Source organism: Anabrus simplex, chromosome 2, assembly GCF_040414725.1.
Source record: "Anabrus simplex isolate iqAnaSimp1 chromosome 2, ASM4041472v1, whole genome shotgun sequence".
In the NCBI taxonomy this organism is placed as follows: domain Eukaryota; kingdom Metazoa; phylum Arthropoda; class Insecta; order Orthoptera; family Tettigoniidae; genus Anabrus; species Anabrus simplex.
The window spans coordinates 663,383,833-663,405,500 of record NC_090266.1 but is presented as its reverse complement, the minus strand read 5'-3'; the positions used below and the strand labels follow the sequence as shown (position 1 = coordinate 663,405,500).

Here is a 21,668-nt window from a genome sequence, read left to right as displayed (position 1 = left end):
TTAATTAATTTACCTTTATTTAACGTTCGTAAAATGGTTAAGTCTTTTTCTACAAAAGGCACTAGGAAAGTTTTGCAATGTAAGTGAACGCTTTAGACTTTCTCAAAATAATTTCCACCACACTCAATACACTTCTCCATACATCGAAACCAGTCATTGAACCAACTCTGCTACTTTTCTTCAGTTACATTTTCACACTCTTGAACCCATGCTGCCAGAAGCTCCTCGTCGGATGCAAAACGCCGCCCTTTCAGCTCCATCTTCACTTCTGGGAAGAGTGCGAAGTGACATGGGGCAAGATCAGGACTGTATGGAGGGTGATCAAGCACAGTCAACCCTGATCTGGCAAGAAAATCCATTGTTACATCAGCACGATGTGCTGGAGCATTGTCATGATGCAAGAGCCAAGTGTTAAGCGGTGACCTTGGACGGAGCTGCTTGAGAGCCTGGATGACCCGAGGCAGACAAGTCTCACTGTATCACTTCGCAGTAACTGTCCTTTGTGTTTCTAGCACAACCCGAGTCAGGATGCCCCGTTTAGTGAAGAATACTGCAATCATCCTTTTCTTCACTGACCCTGACTTTCGCACAGTCACAGGAGCACCCTCATCTTCAAACAGCCACACCTTGTTCCGGGATTTCGTTGGGACACCGTAATAATAAAGCCAAGTTTCGTCACCTGTAACAATGCTATTGACGTTACGCGAAGTCCCATTTTCAAACCGGTTTAGCATTTTTTGGCACCATTTCACTTGTTGTGCCTTTTGTTCCTCTGAAAGTGAATGGGGCATCCAAAGGGAACAAACCTTTGTAACATGGAGATGGTCGCGTAGAATTGAATGAATAGCTGGTGCAGGGATGTGGAGGGTCTCTTCTACCTGCGGATATGTCAACTGCCTCTCTTGCTGCAACATTTTCCTCACAGCTTCAATGTTTTCCTCAGTCGCTGATTCAGACGGTCGCCCAGAACGAGGATCGTCTTCAACCCCAAAATTTCCCCTCTGGAACTCTTTGAACCAGCGGAAAATTGTTGTCTGATGTGGACAGTCTTTCCGCAGCACAGGAGTCATTTACTCCAGGCGCTGATCAACACTTAATCCACGAGCAAAACTGTAGCAGATAATTGCGCGATATTCACCTTTAGACCACAATGACATCTTAACTTGCTTTCAATCCCACTGCTTGGTAACAACTGGTGTGAAGGTCGCACCTGGCTGTCTTCTAGACCGGTTTTCACCCCTCTTTTCATCCCTCACCATAACAGGGGTGTCCAGCCAACCGTTTTTGTGTATTGCAAAACTTTCCTAGTGTCCTTTGTATAGTCGTAAAATTGTGTTTATATTCAGTCATATGTAGACTCATGGCCGAGTATTTCCTATATTTCTTGGCATTAACATGTTCCTGGTATCTTACTACAAAATTCCGTCCTGTTTGCCCAATGTAAGAATTGGTGCAATTTGTACACTTAAGTTTACATATCCCCAAATTTGAATATCTATTATTATTTGCAATGCTTTTAGTAATTGAAAATTAAAAGATTATTTTTATTGGTGCGAAAGGCTATATTAAAATTATCTTAAAAATATTGGTAATATGGTAAATGTTTCCATTATTATGGGTGAAGGTGGCAAAGTTTTTTTCATGCTCCTTTTTTTAGCTGCGTTTGAGGTTTAGTCTCTATTTTATTTATTAATTTATCTATGTAGTGTTTTGTGTATCCATTGCTTATTGCTATTTTGTAAATGATATTAACCTTTCTTTGGAAATTGCTTTTGGACAAGAGGATGTTAAAGACTCTACTTAACATGCTTAAAATGGAACTCCTTTTATGTGCTTCAGGATGGTATGAATCTTTTCGTATGGTACTTACAGTTTGGGTTGGTTTTCCAAACATTGAAAAGGATACATTTTCTTCTTTTCTTTCAACGGTTAGATCCAGGAAATTTAGTATTTTATTGTTCTCTACTTTCATTGATCTGTCTCTGTCTTATCCTTGGCTTTGACAATATTAAAGTGACTGAGGTATGAGCAATGCTAGTAATGCCATTCCTTCTGCAGCCAGTCCCTGCTATGAATTGTGTGAAAATGTTGCTCATAGTGTCGGTTGGTGCATGCATTTCAGTGGGCTTGGCAGACTTATATGTAATAGCAACTTCTGGCTTGGTGAGGAAAGCACAGGGAAACTACCTCACTCCTCATTTCCCTAGTACGCCTCTTCAGTGATGCCTAAGCCATCTATGACAGCTGATTGCAGAGCTGTTGAGGATCCAACCAGCCTTAGGGCTGAAGACTGAACATACATACAGTTTCTAATGTGAATTTTATGAAAGGGTCGAAACTATTAATTTCATCTATTAAATTAGTGCTGCTATTGATCTGTTCATCAATAATTGCAAAAATATCAACAAACCTTAGCCAGACAATAATTCCTTTTTCTTCATTTAAAATGTTATATCTTTCTAAGTGTCTCCAGCTGAGCAGCAGTGGGCTCTATTTGCCCGCAACAAGGCAAGTGCGTCCTTATGCTATGTGTTTACAGAACATAGAGCACAATGTGGAATAAATGCAAAGTCTAGAGAAAGCATTTTAGACTGATAGGAACTGAAATATTTACTAACCGGTACATGAACTAAGTTTATAAACAGAATCAAAACGTAATAATTTTACAATTAAAAAAAAAACGTAGCCGGGCTGAGTGGCTCACCCCAACTTGGCAGGTTTGATCCTGACTCAGTCCGGTGGTATTTGAAAGGTGCTCAACATCAGCCTCGAGTCGGTAGATTTACCAGCATGTAAAGAACTCCTGTGGGACTAAATTCTGGCACCTCGGCATCTCCAAAAACTGTAAAACTAGCTAGTGGGATGTAAAAGCCAATAACATTATTATTTTTAAAAAACGTAAAAAATGCTTTGGTTCAAAAAGAGTTTAAATTTCGGTAAGTACGACACAAAACACAATTTGTATACCTTTTTGAACTATAATGCTAGCAAGTTAAAACAACTTCATGTGAAAATTAATGTTTTCTCTCACGAAAGGTACAAAAGGTACAAATAGGCTCTTATTCTTACACGAGTGGTTCACTATCAGTGCTAAACTAGATACTGATCTTTTTTTCAATGTTGCTAGTCGTCGTATATCCGGTGATAAACTTCTGGTTGCACTTAAACGCAGTATGCACTTCAAGTATTTGTCAGAGAGTGTTGATCGCATCCATGACTATTATTTTCATGACTGAAAAAAGTTGCTCACATGAATACGTCGTTCCAAACGTAGAAATTATCTTTGCAGCCCTTTGATGGAGATGAGGGAAATGGTCTTGCAGTAAATGTTTACAGAATTCTAAAATGTTTGTACTTGAAGTTCTAAAAATATCTTTCAGTGTCGGATCACACATCAGATCAATGACTTCTAGTTGTACATCGCCAGGAATGTCATCAATATTTAAGGAAAATGGTGTCAAGAATAGCAGAAAGTCTTTTTCTAAAGAATTTAGGTATGTGAATCGTCGATGAAATTCACTGTAGACAGGAGAGACTTTCAATATATTTTGTAATTTTTTTTTCCATCCTCAATATCCGAAGTGTCAGCCTGCATGTTTTTAAATGCCTTATATTTCGGGACTGAAGATTGCTTGCTTGCTTGCTTGCTTGTTGCTTGTTGTTTAGAGGGGCCTAACATCTAGGTCATCGGCCCAATATAGGACTGAAGATTATGACTACACAATTCCTGCTTCATTTTGAAGGCAATGATTTGATTGAACATGAACGCAATAAGTTTGTCTTTTCCTTGTAGAGCAGTGCACTATGTATTTAAGTGGCCTGTAATATCTACTAGGAATGCGAGATATTAAATCCACGAAGGATCAGATAATTCTGGCATACATTAACCTTTTATATCAATAAATATTTTGATGTTTTCCTTGAGCTTGAAAAATCGTTGAAGGGTCAAACCTCTACTTAACCATCTTATGGTACAAAAGTACAGTACGTCTGAATGTTGCGATTCAAGGTCTTAAGAATTCTCTGAACTGCAGGTGATGAAATGTAGGTGATCTGATGGAATTAACTATGTTAAGGACAATTGCCATCATTTCTTCATACCGTAATATGCTTCCTGATGAAGAACACAGTGTACAGGACACATGGTTAATCCTTATAGTTTTAGTTTGGACTTCAAACAGGAAACAAAACTAGCTGTTTCACACACCATACCGGGAGCTCCATCTGTAGCAACTGATACAAGTTTTTCCCAAGCCAATTGCACTTTTTGAACAGTTTCTTCTATAACTTAAAAAATATCCTCCCCAGTAGTGGTGTTCATTAATGCTATCATATCCAGTAACTCTTCTGTAACACACAGATGTTTGTCCATGCCACAAATAAATATCACTAACTATGCTGAACCATTTATTTCTGTTCTTTCATCTAAGGACAGTGCAAATGCAATAAATTGTTTAATTTTTTTTGTACAGAAGCTGCACTACATCTGAACTGAGCTCTCCTATACAGCAAGCCATACCAGGTGTATGCATATATTTTTGCCAGTTTTTGTGGTGAAGAAAACACTTAAATTTCAAGAAAAATTCATTTTTTGTTTATTCAAAATACTGGCCATTGGCTTCTACACACTTCACCCATCTTTCAGGTAAGTTATGAATACCATGCAGGAAAACTGCTTGTCTTTTGCGGCAAACCGTTCGTCGAGCTATTTTCCAACTTCCTCGAAATTGCTGAAGTGCTGTTCTGCGAGCGCGTGCCCCATTGATGGGAAGAGGTGATAGTCAGATGGCACCAAGTCAGGGCAGTACGGCGGGTGCAGAAGGATGTCACATCCAAGTGATTTCAAGGTGTCTTTCACTGGTTTTCCTGTGCGACTCTGTGCATTGTCATGTAACAAAATTACTTTGCCATGTCTTTTGGCCCATTCTGGTCGTCTATTGATCTATGCGTGAATTTAATTAATCATTTGTTGGTAATAGCGTTGTGCATTAACGGTTTCATCAGGCTTCAAGAGTTTATAGTACACAATACTGCTCTGGTTCCACCAGACACAAACCATGGTCTTCTTGCCGAAGCGATTTGGGTGTTGAAGGACCGGCTTTGCCAGGTGACAGCCATGATTTTCTCCGCTTCGAGTTTTGAAAATAAATACATTTTTTGTCACCCGTCACAATTTGGTACAGAAATGATTTTCTTTCGTGGCATTGAAGCAGCATTTCACAAGTGATTTTGCGATTTTCCATTTGCCGTTCATTCAAATCGTGTGGGACCCATTTACCGAGTTTACTGATCTTTCCCATTGCTCGTAAACGTCTGCTGATTGTTTCTTGTGACACATTTAATGCTTGTGCCAATGGCTGTTGACTTTGAGCTGGGTCATCATCTAGAGCACGCACTGCCTTTCACATTGAAATCACCACGTTCAAATTATCCAAACCATGTCTCACATATTCTAATCGATGGAGCGTGTTCACCATATGTTTCTACCAGCAAACGATGACTTTCCAAAGCCTTTTTCTATTGATTAAATAAGAAAAGCAATGTGTGCCCCAAATGTTCTTTCTCAGGCACAAACGTCAACATGATCACTGAACAACAGAACACAGACGCTAGTGTTTGGCAGACTCAATTTTTGTGTGTTGGTAGGCTAATGTCAGGCGAACAAACTGACGTGTGGGTCAAATTCGTACGCTGCGTACTGTTCGCTGGCACCATCTCTTAGTGAAACTGGAAAAGACTTATGCATACACCTGGTAGTTCGAGCTGAAAGACTTACCATATTAAACTAGAAAGACTCTTCTGAAATCAGTATCTCAGAAGCTATTTGTAAACACTGTTTAAATAAAGGTCCTTCAATTAAAGGTCAGGCCTGTCTTGCAATTAAATGTGTGACTTTATAGCTTACTTGGACAGCAGCTGGATTTCATAATTGCAGTGTGGTTTCTGTTAAAAATGAAAAACGTGTGTGTTGTTAAATACAGTATGAAATCTGTTGTTTAAACACTTGCATGCAGTAAACTCAAATAAAATTTACAAATAACATTTTAGACAACCGAATTGTCTGTATTGTTGAAATCTACTTTAAAACTTACAAAATGAAATACGCTAAAAATTGGAAAATGTGTGTCAACCTAAATATTAATAAGAAAACGTACCTGTTTACACATCTTCAAATCTTTAATTAACTTCAGACCTTCATCTTCTTTTAATATGTCATGTGTGGTCACGTGTTTAGCTTTGTAATATTTTTCCATATTATATCTTTTTGCACCTATAGTTGCATTACACAAGAGGCATGTAAATCCACTATCACTCACAGAAACAAAATATTTGTCTTGCCACGTAGAAGCTGGTCGACTGCACGATTTAGCTATGCTGCTGCACTGAACTTGCTCAGCCATGATATGCAACTTCAATGCTCACTGCTCGCAGCCGCTGCTCTATGACCTACTGCCCACTCAGCTTGAGCTCGCAGCAGCGAATGTGCGCCCAGACACAGAAATCGCTGAATGCTAGGGCCTACTGAGTCTATGATTCGAAACTGTATATCGATTCATTCAAGTGTCTGAGTGAATCGATTCACAGGAACAGCAAGCTCAAGGCGCACAATTCAGTTGACTCGCAGCAGACAGTGTTGAGTGGCGCACTCACGGATCGGCGAGACACAATACACACATGGCTCGCTACTGGGACACTGGACATTGGCAGGGAGCCGAGCTTCCATTGCAGAGAGACATACAGAGCCATAGCACACTGAAAGAATCATACGCAGTCACAGATCAGTGAGACACAACACAACACACGGTTCATTGTCACCACACTGGACATTGGCAGGGAGCCGAACTTACTCTGCAGCGATACATACAGTGCCATGGCACAATGAAAGAATCATATGCTATAACAGACTCTCGCGCTCAGCTCATTTGAAAATAATACCCACTTGCATTCACTGTCCTCTTCTTGCAGAGAGGTTTAAAACAGATGGATTTATTTGAAGTGTTAAAAAGGTAGTCAAAACATAATTCCAAAGTGCCTAGCTTGTAAGGAGGTATGCTATTAGGTTATTCTATTTACCATATTAGTTTAACCAATTAGTATTTTTATAACTAGTTGACATTCGACAATTAATTAAACTCAGCTCTCTAGCCTACCTGCTTGGCTCAAATGGTTGAGGCGCTGGCCTTCTGACCCCAACTTGGCAGGTTCGATCCTGGCTCAGTCCGGTGGTATTTGAAGGTGCTCAAATATGTCAGCCTCATGCCGGTTGATTTACTGGCACGTAAAAGAACTCCTGCAGGACTAAATTCTGGCACCTCAGTGTCTCCGAAAACCGAGAAAGTAATTCGTGGGGTGAGTGGGACGTAAAGCCAATATAATTATTATTTAGTCTACCCTACAACTAAAAGTCATGCTCATGACCACTCGAAATTGTCTGTTTTATATCGGGAAGAACTGCTTGGTATTCTCTCAGTTCGTATGTTGCATCATTGCACAATACACAATAATCGAATCACGAGATCAGCGGTGTACGTGGTCAGTGAGTAAGTGAGCTGACTGATGCAATAGCTTAAATACAAAAATGTTTAATCAGAAAACCAGTGGGCTACTGTACATCTCAGGTAGCCTATACAAAATATGATGATTTTAAAAATCCTCTGCTGATAGAAAAAGACATTTTCAAAGATGACCGAGCTAGTTGGCCATGCATCTAGGGTCACGAAGCTATGAGCTTGCATTCGGGGGATGGTGGGTTCGAATGCAACCACCGGCAGCCATTAAGATAGTTTTCCATGGTTTCCCATTTTCACACCAGGCAAATGCTGGTGCTGTACCTTAATTAAGGCCGCGGCCGCTACCTTCCCACTTCTAGCCCTTTTCTATCTCATCATCACCATAAGAGCTGTCTGTGTTGGTGCGACGTAAAGCAAGTTATTTGATATTTAATATGTAGGCTGCTTATTGTGGACACGTATTTTAACATCTAATTCTGTATATATAATAGTTAAATAATTTAATATAACATTTCAGTTATGCCTATTATTATTATTATTATTATTATTATTATTATTATTATTATTATTATTATTATTATTATTATCATCATTATTATTATTAACTACGTACGTTTTGTGCTGTAATATGATAAGCATGTACAGTACTGCACAAGTACCTATTTTTTCCTGCATTTCAATTTTCAACTTATTTATTTTGTATTATGTACTTACCGTGAATGTAATGAAATTTCTAAGTTCTTTGAAATCATTTAAGAAAAGACTAGGCAAACAACTGATAGGAAATCTCCCACCTGGGCGACAGCTCTAAATGCAGATCACTGATGACTGTGTGTACAAATATTTTTCATCTAACTCTATATACTTATTTAATGGAGTTGTCACTGTGTGGGGCGAAGGCTTTGTAACATCAAAACTTCATGCGAAGAAGTGGCTGCAGGAGAAATGTGAATCTGAAAGCTAGATGATGCATAGGAAAGCAATTCATAGAATGAAGACCAGATGGCAGCAGCAAGCACTTAATGTTGTTGCTGCTGCTGTCTTATCAGTACACACTATATAGATGCAATAGCATCAATGACTCTAATGAGCCGTGTATCGGCTCACTGTATCGATTCAGTAACGTGAATGGAATAAAATGAATCGATTCAGTAATATGAATCGTATAACCCATCACTGCAGCTCTAGAGGTTGCTCTGCTACAAGACTCCTGATGTGTAGAAATGGAGGGAGGACCCTCAGTGGCTGAGATGCCCCAGTACTGAGTGGCCTGTAGATGACATCATGCCTGATAACGAAAAGGTCAATAAAGAGAAAAAGAAAGGAATTTCTACTGTTTTAGTTTCCTCAAAATCAGAAGAAAAATGGTATCTTCAGTACTTCTCGAAGTACAGAAAATTTATCAGGATGACAGCCTGGATTCTTCGATTCATCTACAACACGGCAGAAAAGAGAGAATGACTCACTTCAAAGGAACTAGAAGTGGAAGATTTGCAAATGGTTGAAAGGAGACTATGGAAGATTGTGACGCAATAGATACTTGGAAGAAAGAAGCAGTCGTCCCTCAAAATTCTGAACGTGTATGAAGATGAAGGTGGGTTATTTCGAGTCAAGATGAGGTTAGTAAGGAGAAAGGATGAAGAATTATTCCTTAACTCCTATTCTGATACCTGCTAACCATGAGCTAGTTAACATGATCATGGAGAAACGTGCGGAATTGTCTCATGCTGGAGTACAAGTTCTGTTCTCTACTTTGCGAGAGCAGTTTTAGAGCATCAATGGTAGAAGAACCATAAGAAAGGTGATTTCTGGCTGTGTCAAGTCTAGAAGGTACCAAGGATTACTCCAGATGGTGCACTTTTGCCAGAGGATAGAATTCGAGATGCTTCTGTTTTTGAGAATGTAGAGGTGGATCTGGCTGGCCCATTACATCTCAGAGGGGGTGAAAAGGGCATGGATAGTGATACTCACATGTGCTGTTTTCAGAGCTGCACACTTTGAGCTCGTCAGGACTTTGTCTACTCCAGCGTTCCTTCAAGCATCACGAAGATTCATTGCTCAGAGAGGGAGACTGAGTGTTATTTACAGTGATAATGGAAGAAATTTTGTGGGAGTTGAAAATGCATTCCGTAATAATAACTGGACCAAAGTGAGTGTAGAGGCTAGTTGTCTGAGAATTGTTTGGAAATTCAATCTTCCCACTACTACATGGTGGGGAGGCTTTTTGGAGCATACTGTTCAGATGTCAAAGAAGTTGTTGCGACGACTGCTAGGTCGTTCCTCTTTGGATTATGAGGAGCTATTGACGGTACTGGTGTCACTAAAGCAGTTGTTAATTCCCAGCCACTGACTTATCTGAAGACAGTGATGGTTTACTAGTGTTGACTCCCAGCATTCTTCAGGATATTCCTAGGGTGGGAGTGCCCGATACTGATCACATTGATCAGATAAGCCATTGAAGGAAATTCAGATAAATGCAGCATCTGAGGACAGAATTACATAAGAAATTCAGGGCAGAATACCTAGAGCAACTTAAACCAAGGAAAGGTAAGGTGAACATGCATCGAGAGTTAAAGGTGGGTGAAATAGTGATCCTTGGAAGTGACTGTGTATGCAGAATGGACTGGCCTTTAAGAAGAGTGGTCGCTGTATATCCCTGGAAGGACTATGTCGTCAGGGTGGTCAAGGTGAAGACTACTGTTGGCGAGTTGGACCGGCCTGTACAGAACATCTATCCACTAGAAGCAACTCCCATTACTGAATGGTAGTATGGAAAAGAGCCATTCTGTGACTGTCTCTAACAAAACTGTTCCACGAGTGGTTACTGCAAGATGTGGGAGGAAGATACGAAATTCCCTCTCATATCAGATTGTAGATTCTTTCTTTGCTTTGTTTTGGTTGCTAGTTTAGTGGTTTTAATCATAACATGGCCTCACATAAGTCCGGCCCCTCATCCACATCGTGGGAGGTGGGCAACGGCATGAAGTACGGGATTGCCTGTAGCGGTGAAGTACAGTATGGACTGTGTGTCTCCCAGGACTGCTACGGTAGCTGTGAAGGCCCTTCAGGAAACCTGAAAAGTGACGGCTAACAGAGTTCTGGTGAAATCCTCAATGGCAGATGCGGCGGAGAAGGAGACCTTTGGAACAGCAAATCTGGCAGACGAGGCAACCCTCTTCCCGTGGGGTTAAAGGAATAGGGGGAAACCACTGTCTTGTTATGAAGAGGGATCTTCAAAGGCTAAGGGAGACAACCCCTACAGAAAATGGCAGGCTTGGGGGCTCAGGTGGCAGCCCCACCACCAAGCTCGGGTCCTGTGGGCTAACAACTTGCACATACTAAATCCCATTATTAAAGAAACTGAAGTGAAACAAAACTGGATGGATACCTCGATGACGAACTTTGGCCCGAAACGGAAAATGAGAATTGGTTGTTGGAATGTTAGAACTTTGACAGAGGAAGGTAAACCAAGGCAGGTTGAGAGAGAGATGAAAATTATGGCTTGGAAATTCTTGGCTTAAGTGAAGTGAGGTGGTGCAATTTTGGAGAGATTATGACTCAAAATGGGAACACATTTATTTATTCTGGACAGTCTGGGGAGGATGCTGAACAGAGAAATGGAGTGGGTATGTTGCTAAGTAGGACAAACAAAACAGTTTAACTGGATGGAATCCCATCTCAGACAGAATGATGACAGCAAGATTTCAAGGTAAAATTAGAAATGTAACAATAGTAGTTTGTTATGCATCAACAGAAGAATCTGATGCCAACATGGAGGATCAATTTTATCATCAGTTGAATGAAACTATGAAAAAATACAAATAAAAAAGACATTGCTAATATTATGGGTGATATGAATGAGAAGATTGGATAAAATAATGAGGGACTAGAGCATGTGACGGGGAAACACGGATCAGATGAAATGCAAGATAATGGAGAGAGATTTGTAAATTTCTGTACCAGCCAGGAAATGGTGATTGGAGGGACAATCTTCCCTCACAAAAGGTGTCATAAGCTTACATGGGTATCACCAGATCACAAAATTGAAAATCAGAGTGACCATGTAGCTATTACTAAGAAATTTATAAGATCATTGACAGATGTGAGGAAAATAAGAGGAGCTGATGTTGGTAGTGATCATCATCTAGTAGTAGCTCAGTTTAAATTGAAAATAAAGGCTGCATCGAAGAAGTTTGCATCTAGAAAGATCCAATATACAACGGTTAAACAATGAAATGAGGAAGAAATAATTTAGTCCAAAGTTTAAAAATCGGTTTGAAGTCCTTTCAAATCTTCTTGCAGAAGAAGAAGAAGAAGAAGAAGAAGAAGAAGAAGAAGAAGAAGAAGAAGAAGAAGAAGAAGAAGAAGAAGAAGAAGAAGAAGAAGAAGAAGAAGAAGAAGAAGAAGAAGAAGAAGAAGAAGAAGAAGAAGAAGAAGAAGAAGAAGAAGAAGAAGAAGAAGAGTTGAGTGTGGAAAGACCTTGGGAAAATGTTAAGAACACTTATATACAAACGTGTGAAAAAGTAATTAGTTATAGGAGCTATCAACAGAAAGACTGGATGTCTGAGGAAACATGGGACTTAATTGAAAAACAAAAAGAGGCAAAAGCTATAGTAAATCAAAGCAGAACAAGGCAGAAGTCAGAAGCCCTAAGGAAATATTCGCAAATCAACAAAATGTTTAAAACAAGTGTGAGAAGCCATAAAAGATGGATTGACCAGCAGGCACAAATTGCAGAGGAAGCTGAGATGAAACAACTCTATAATATTACAAGGAAGCTGTCAAGAGGATAGGAAGGGTAAACCAGTGAGGGATAAGCAAGGAAATTTGTTGTTATCACAAGAAGAACAATTGGGAAGATGGCAAGAGTATTTTTCAGAAATTTTAAACAAAGATGATAGAAATGTGCAGGAAATGCAAGAAGAAGTAAATGAAAGCTTAAGATCGTGAAGACTCAAGAATGAAGCTAGATCCCCCAACAAGGCATGAAGTTAGGTTACCAGTGAAATGATTCAAGGATGGTAAAGCAGCAGGTATAGATAATATACAACCTGTGACAATAAAGTTTGGTGAATTGTCCTGTACTATCAACATAGATGAACAATGGACGACAGTGACTTTACTGTCCTTCGAAATAGTCCCCTCCCATAACTATACACTGCTGAGATCGGTGATACATGTCCTGGAAACTTTGCAACAAGGCTTCCTTTGGGATGGTGTTCAAAAGCCTCGTCACGTTTCGTTGGATGTCAGGAATATTGTAAAACCTCTCTCCTTTCAAAGCGAGTTTGAGTCATGGGAATAGGAAGAAGTTGGAGAATTGAAATCTGGCGAGTATGGGGGATGTTCAAGCTGCACCACCCCCTTTTTTTGCCATGAACTGTTTGACGATATTGGCTGTGTGTGGGTGAGCGTTCTCATGGACAAAAAACCATGAACCTTGTTGTGCATACTGGAGTCGTACCCTGTATCATGCCGTTTCATGAAACGGATCAAAATTTCAATGTACCGTGCATCATTCAACGTCGTTCCCTCCGGTAGAAATTCCTTGTGGATAATGCCTTGACTATCAAAAAAGGTGATGAGCATCGTTTTGATGCGCGACTTTTCGGCTCTGACCTTTTTCCAATGAGGGGATCCTGGAGAACGCCATTCCATGCTTTGTCGTTTCGTTTCAGGGTTGTACCCGAGACACCAGGTTTCATCCTCAGTGACAATACAGTTCAAGAAATTTGGTGTCGCATCCGCTGTTTCGGCAAAATCCTGTGAAGCCTCTAAAAGTGCCTGCTTCTGATAGTCAGTCAAGTGATGTGGCACAAGACGAGAACACGTTTTCCTCTTCCCTAACTTCTGGATAATGATTTGTCGCATGGATTCACGGTTAATCTGCAGTTCATCCACTATCATGCGCACAGTTAATCAAAGATCGTTACTGATTAATGTCCTCACCTTCTCAATGTTTTCGTCACTGATGGCGGTCGCTGGTCTTCTGCTACAGGGGTTGTCAGAAACACTTTCCCGGCCTCCTCGAAAACGGGCGAACCACTCGTACACACACTTCAAGGATGCAAGCTGGGAGACAGTAGGTTCGAATCCCACTATCGGCAGCCCTGAAGATGGTTTTCTGTTGTTTCCCATTTTCACACCAGGCAAATGCTGGGGCTGTACCTTATTTAAGGCCACGGCCACTTCCTTCCAACTCCTAGGCCTTTCCTATTCCATCGTCGCCATAAGACCTATCTGTGTCGGTGCGACGTAAAGCCCCTAGCAAGGCTGTAATCTTTCACGTTTGTTGTTTGTGGTTTATGTGGATCATCTGCTGAAAGGTATAAAATGGCAGGGAGGGATTCAGTTAGGTGGAAACGTGGTAAGCAGTCTGGCCTATGCTGACGACTTGGTGTTAATGGCAGATTGTGCCGAAATCCTGCAGTCTAATATCTTGGAACTTGAAAATAGGTGCAATGAGTATGGTATGAAAATCAGCCTTTCGAAGACTAAACTGATGTCAGTAGGTAAGAAATTCAACAGAATTGAATGTCAGGTAGGTGATACAAAACTGGAACAGATTGATAATTTCAAGTGTTTAGGATGTGTATTCTCCCAGGATGGTAATACAGTACGTGAGATAGAATCAAGCTAATGCAGTGAGCTCGGAGTTGCGATCAACAGTATTCTGTAAGAAGGAAGTCAGCTCCTCGACAAGACTATCTTTACATCGGTCTGTTTTCAGACCAACTTTATTCTGCGGGAGCGAAAGCTGGGTGGACTCAGGATATCTTATTCATAAGTTAGAAGTAACAGACATGAAAGTAGCGAGAATGATTGCTGGTACAAACAGGTGGGAACAATGGCAGGAGGGTACTCGGTATGAGGAGATAAAGGCAAAATTAAGAATGAACTCTATGGATGAAGCTGTACACATAAACCGGCTTTGGTGGTGGGGTAATGTGAGGCAAATGGAGGATGGAGGATGATAAGTTACCTAGGAGAATAATGGACACTGTTATGGAGGGTAAGAGAAGTAGAGGGAGACAAGACTACGATTGTTAGACTCAGATTCTAACGATTTAAAGATAAGAGGTATAGAACTAAATGAGGCCACAGCACTAGTTGCAAATAGAGGATTATAGCAACGTTTAGTAAATTCACAGAGGCTTGCAGACTGAATGCTGAAAGGCATAACGGTCTATAATGATGATGTATCTATGTATGTACTTATGTAAGCAGGTCTATCCACACTTGGGTTACAAAAGTAATGCTGATGACTCAGAATGACCGGCATGTAAATTTAAGGAAATACATTTAATACAACTTCCAATATTTACCAATATGAAAACTTGAAGACTGCAGGGATAAATAAGTTTTTCTGAACAAAACTATCCACAATATACTCCACTTGAAAGATAGCTGCAAGAAAATACAAGTCTGTAACAACACATCTTATTTACAATATGTACAGCGAGACTTGAAGATATCTGCAAAAATTATAAGCCCACATGAACACTATATGACTTGTGTGAGGAGAATGAATTAGTTCCTAACCTTGCACACACGTTATATGAAGTCTTGAAAGAAATGATGAAGTCATGGTGGTGACCTAAGTAAGCCCTATATCGCACGGTGACTGTATTGACCGTTGCGTGCTCAGGTCACAGGGTTCACCAGCTTATGGCATTCTGATTCTTTCTCAGCGAGGGCCTTCTTATATACCCAGCTGCAGCAGATACGTGTCCGCTCACTCACATGCTGATCTGGCAAGCATGCGCGATTTTTTTAGAACTGAGATGCTCAGCTGGGCGCCCGTTGAGGCTAGCCCAGTGCGGCCGAAATGGCGTGACGTAAATGCGGGCAGTTTACGTAGCAAGCATACACACAGTGAAGCGAGAGAGCGAACGCACTTTGCAGGAAGAGAACGGTGCTGTCTGATTGTCATTACAAAGCTCTTTGTCCACTAGTCAGCGAAATGCTGAATGGGGCACAGGAATTTAGAATAAGCGCTATAATCGCAAGAAAAATGACATTTTCAAGATATTCCTGTTTGATTTATACTGCGCTCGATGTAAAGCATCAAGTTTTATTTTCTTGTATTCATACATTCAAGGAAAACTAAAACATTATAATCTTCGTTTTACAATTTACAAAGGTACATAATTTAAGCGTACAAACTTGTGATTTACAATTCCTTGGATGGGAATAACAGTATTTCTATTTCTTAAAAAGTAAAATTCCTGTTATCAATCAGCAAAAAGTAATATATTTACATCATTAAACAAATTTACTGCTTGATTTTACACAGTGTTGTTGTGTTGTTTGAATTTCCTCGTTCACAGTATCTAAAATTAGTGCTTAAAACTTATCAGGCATGCTCATAATCACAAAGAATGGGTACCGTCCACCTAATCAATACTTTATTAGGTCTTGTTACTATGCAGTACCGGTTTTGACCTTCACAGAGGTCATCCTCAGCTGGTCATGAGATCTAAAGCTAACATTACTAAATCTAATGAAGAATGTCGCATGATATGAGTGATAATATTAAAATATACAATATATAAAATATACAATGATATGATGTGTCTTCTGGTTTAAAAAACAAGCGTCGATATTCTATGACATGTATATGTTACATAAAATTCTGGTGTACTGTTCGTGAGTAATACATAATTTGGTGAAATACAATTTCTACACTTAAACTGTTTATAGCATTCGTGAAGTTTAGTTCATATTGGTGAATCATTGCATACGTTCATTCGTATGTTTGTACTAAGCATTCTAGAACATTCTAGGATATGGATGTGATAAAAACTAACAACATATAATACATTAAAATACGATAAAATGTTCATAGTATTCTTGCGGTACGCTTTGAAGTTATATTAACTTTGGTAAAGCATTATGTACGTTCACAGGCATGTTTGTACCAAGCATTCTAGAATGTTCAATGATGTATATTGTTTATCTTGTAAGTTCATATAGTTAAGAATGATGGATGATTTACATCAAAATATTGTGGTGTGTCATTAGTTTCCTTGGTACTAATCTCGTTAAAAGATATTGAGTAGGTGCAGATGCTCCCTCTTTGTAGTTTTGTTGTTGGACATGCAGTATTCTGCGAGAACAGAGAAGGAAATGAAGTATAGGAATTTTGTCAATGGAATGTCTAATGAACGTGTGGAATAAGTGTTTACTTACATAGTACTGTTGACTGGTCGAATGTGTACAGTTAGGGAGCACGTCGTGTACTACTCCGTGTGCGTCTAGGGCTGGTACTTGCGGTAACGGAGGGGGGAAGTGGAGGGGCATGAGGGGTATTGATTGGGGAAGGTAAGGTAGAGGTGGTAGAGAGGGGAAGTGGATCAGATAATTTAAACCCAAGCAAGCACAAGCCACGGCTTATCTACCTTAACTCTGCATTATATTAGATGTACTTCTAAAGCACCTCTTAAAATTGAAATATGAAAACTGTAATTCATTATGTACATTATAAAAATATTTGAGGTCGTAGGCCTCTTTCTTGTATCCTGTCAAAATACATAAACTATAATGAATATAAGTAACTATAAATAAATATAAGTAAATATATAAATAAATATAAATAATTTCTACCCTCATTCTTTCATTATTTTCTGCCTCCATTTCAAACTCGGGTATCCGCAGTGATCGAGAGTGTTTGGGAGAACTTCGTCCAACCTTCACGCTTGTGAAAACCACATCATCATTGTGGTCGAATAGCAAACGCTCATTGCCTGCCTCCCCGCCCACTTACAGTGCTGGGCACCCGCGGGACGAAATGCTCAGAGTGAGCACCTCTGTTCTAGAACAACAGTGCACGGCACGCGCATTCAAAACCACACCACAAAAAAACATTGCCATGACTTCTGAATCAGTCCTCATATATTTGAATAGACTTAAAATTTGTTTGGGTGCTGGAAAAGGATCAGGGCTCTATATTTCAAAAAGAATATGGGCAGACACTTAGGTTATGTATTATGGAAGCATGAAAGCGGAATAGCAAACATCAGTGAGGAAGAAATTATTTCATCATAAAAAGTCAGACACACATGGAACCATTTCAGTCAAAGTTTAACTTTCAGAAAAGCAACAATTCATCATCATAATTTCCCCTTTTCCAGGTAACACCGGGTGGAGGTAAATAATTATGGTTCCTCTCCACTTTGTCCCCTCTCTTCACAGTTACTCATCAAACACTGTGTTCCAGTCCAGGTTCCATCGTCATGTGCTGTTCTTCAATTAGTTCATCCATTGTAATATTGAGTCTTCCTCTTTTCCCAGTCATCTGTCTTTCCAGTGCTTGTGTCGGCAGTACTTCTTCTTTCACATACTTGATATGTCCAAACCATCTCAATCTGTCTTGTTCCAGATTATCATTTTGTTTTTGCACCTTCACATCATGTAGAATGAGCACTCCAGCTGCTAAACTGTTGGACCTCCTTTGGTGAATCTTTGGCAGCAAAACATTTTGCTGAAATTCCGTGTAGTATCGTCCTGTTACAGTGGTTCTCTGGGGCACTGTATATGTTGCCATCACTCCTTTCTTGTCATAAGCCATAATCATCATTAGCTTGACTTTGGACTGTTGGTGAAGGCATGTTTTTGACCAATGAGAGTCAGGATCTTTCCATCAAGACGACAGATTTCAATTCTGGCTCAAAATCTTGAATCCATGTTTAATTTTGGGCAACAATACTGTTTAAAAACTGATCCTCCTCTGTCTTGTAGTGTTGGAACAATCGTTGTGTTATTCTCTTGCAATTTGCCTTTTGCTCTTCACTCAGATGATGAGGAACCCATTTTGCAGTCTCTTTTCTTTTTTGTAGTTTCTTGGTTATGATTCTCAACACTGAAAAGACAGACACGTTTGCTTCATTTGCAATTTCTTTGCATGTTTAGCATCAATCATCTTGCAAAATGCTATTAATAATGACAGTGGAAGTGTAGTCTGTTGCAGTTACCAGCTACCCACTCGAGTTGTATTCAGTACTTGTCCAGCCTTTACAGAAATGGGAGCCCACAAAGACACTGTACTTCTATCCGGTACACTATCCCCACAAGCTTCAGCTAGAAAATTGTGAAAATTTTGGTAGGTGTTTTTTCCAGCAAACATTCGATTCTGATGTAAGACCACTGGTCACTACATGAGATTTGACCTAAGTCATGTTCACCCTCCAATTCAAATCAGAATTTTTCACTCAGAACACAAATTATCCTAACACTGAAAACACGTAGTGATAGCTGAAAGTCTGGCTCACAACTGTCGCTCCATGCGTTGGAATCGTTCCACTGTTATGGGCGCACATGTGTTCTGTGCAGAAGTTTTGAAACGGCCCTCATAGTTATGAAGCACACAAGGATAGCTTGGATGAAGTGGCATCTGCCATAGGTTTTTGCATATGACAACAGCATTTGTTTGCATCTTGGGTGTAATGCTGGTACACTAGACTTGGCAAGCAAGCTAGCGGACTAGTTTGGAAAGGTCCAGCTACCATGCTAAATCTGCTGTGGTGGACATTATTTAGTTTACCGAGAAATGATTTTCATGCTGATCCATATGCTGCACTACTGTAGCCCAATCTAGATAAAATGTGTGTCCAATAACAAAGCAGAAGCACTGTGCAAATAGCCCCCTAATCTGTACAGCTAGGAAACCTAAAAATAGGAGTTTCTTAGCGCACATGACCTTTAATTGATGCAGGTATGGCTGCCGCGATTATTTACTAATAAAATGGATCAGCATATGTTTACTATTGGTAAAACAACATCCCCTAGATAAAGTTCAGGAGAATGCACTTCTGGCCAAAATGGACAAAAGAGGTCTTGTCCATTGAGAATTGGAAGCCATGTTCTAATGTCTACTGTTCCACTCTCTGAATAGCTTCTTGGATCTGTCGCTCTGTGACTCCCATATTCCATGCACTAAAATGTAGAGCAAAATTGTAGTATTGCAAATATGCCCTCACTATCCATACTGGATGAATAGATGAATATTGTTACTTGGGTAGTAAAATAGCCAACGATGGCAGAAGTAAGGACGACATAAAATGCAGACTAACACAGGCAAGGAAGAGCTTTCTTAAGAAAAGAAATTTGCTCACTTCAAACATTGATGTAGGAATTAGAAAGATGTTTCTAAAGACTTTCATCTGGAGCGTGGCATTGTTTGGAAGTGAAACATGTACGATAACTAGCTCAGAAAGAAAAATAGAAGCTTTTGAAATTTGGTGTTACAGAAGAATGCTGAAGGTGAGATGGATAGATTGAATCAAGAATGAAGAGATACTGAATCGAATAGGTAAGAGATCGATTTGGCTAAATTTGTTGCGAAGAAGAGAGAGAATGATAGGACACATCTTAAGACACTCAGGACTTGTCCAGTTGGTTTTTGAGAGAAGTGTAGGCGGTTAGAACGGTAAGGGTAGACCAAGGTATGAATATGACAAGCAGTTTAGAATAATTGCAAGGTAGTGTTTTTCAGGATAGACCTTATTAGTATAAGTATTAGTATATCTTTCTCCACTGGTCAGGCAGAAGTTGAATATGTGAGTATTGACACTACAGCCTCAATGTTTTTAACAGTCTGAAAACGTCCCTGCTTCAAGAACATTCTCTCTCTCTCTTTTTTTTTTTTTTTAAACTGGAGTTCCCAAACTTAATTTGCTCCGCCCAATGTGTCAACAATGCATTGCCTGCGGTGGCTGGGAGAGTTGCCACACGTCTTAGTAGCGTCTGAACAAGCATGTTAGTGCTGCTTGCAAACTGTTCAGTGAAACAAGCAACAGGATTTCAATCATGAGGTATCATGGTGTACAAATGTATTAATTGCTGACGATGACGGTGCTTTCTTGAATGACTTCTAAAAAGGAAAATTATTGACATGCTAAGCAACATATTGAAAGAGTCTGAAAGGGCGCCTGTGGAAGTGTGTCTCATGAAATGCTGCAATGAAATCACATGAAATATCTAAGAACAAAGGACCTGATAGAATGCAATCTAAAGGAAGCAGAGGCTACGCTGTGTGCTTAATGCAAAGAAACTTAGTTTGAGGATGAGTGCTTTGTTGTGTCAGCAAATACCCAAAGAATAAATAAAGTAACAGAAATTCATCGATTTGTGTTTTGTTTTTTATGATATGCACATTTAACACCCTCCCCATTCTTTTAGACTAAAAAAAATGAAAAAATATTCATTGCCAGTAAATACAGTACCATCATTTTGGCTTGGGATAGAGGAAAACATCTAGGGTCACTGAATATGATATTATTCCATTAATAATGGGTTATCTTGAAGGGGTAAAATTCTACATTATTAGCTTATAAGACAAATTTGACAGCCAGCTTACAAGCTGATGAAGTAATATAATTAATACACTGCACATCCCCAAAACATGCTAAGAATCAAGTTGAAACATAAGATGAGAAGAAATTACAAAGAGGATGCAGAACTGTTGTAGCATTCCTCCTCTTCAGGTTTTTAAGAAAAGTTTGAGAAACAATTTATAGTAATTCAATTTAACATGGTAAAATTAAACAAATGAAATATTAAAAAATTAAAACTAATAATTTCTTACGTTACAATATGAGAAACAGCAGTGGGCCACTTTGTTGAGGGCAGCTGCTCCAATTCCAATTCTAAATTTTCACTAGTTGGATTAGTGATTTTGACATCTTGTACCAGGATACTAGGCATTGTCCGGTGAGCATAATACTGATATGAAATAAATAAACCTGAACTGAAGCACTGAAAACGATAAGCTGTTCCAGTAAGATAGTGCACCACAATTGCTTCACGGATGGTTGTTTTATCACCATTCACCTGAACAATGGGATGCCAAGGCACTGGCAATCCTAAGGTCCTTCCAACTTTAATATATAAAGGAGTGTTGAAACTTAAGCTCAATCCAAATATTCCATTTCCAACATATGGCAAGTAAGGCTTCTCATCACTTTTTAATGGAATGTGTTGAACATTTGCATTGAATTCTGATGCATCAAAATAAAATGAATTTAACCTCTCCTGCAAACACCTTTCTGCGATATCTGAAATCAGAGACAATTACTGTGATTTAGAACAAACTTGATACTGGTTAAATAATAGAGGAAAATATTTTACCATCAACAATTTAATAGTTAGCATTATTAA

General features: G+C 39.4%; 1 protein-coding gene across 1 annotated transcript in view; it reads right to left on the bottom strand.

Moving 5' to 3' along the window:
- The window catches only part of LOC136864337 (uncharacterized protein KIAA2013 homolog), a 299,319-nt gene that overhangs the window by 165,778 nt on the left and 111,873 nt on the right, over positions 1-21,668 (bottom strand). The window contains exon 4 of the mRNA XM_068226239.1: positions 21,097-21,565. Coding sequence (XP_068082340.1) covers positions 21,097-21,565 — 469 coding nt within the window. The remainder of the gene's footprint in view (positions 1-21,096; positions 21,566-21,668) is intronic.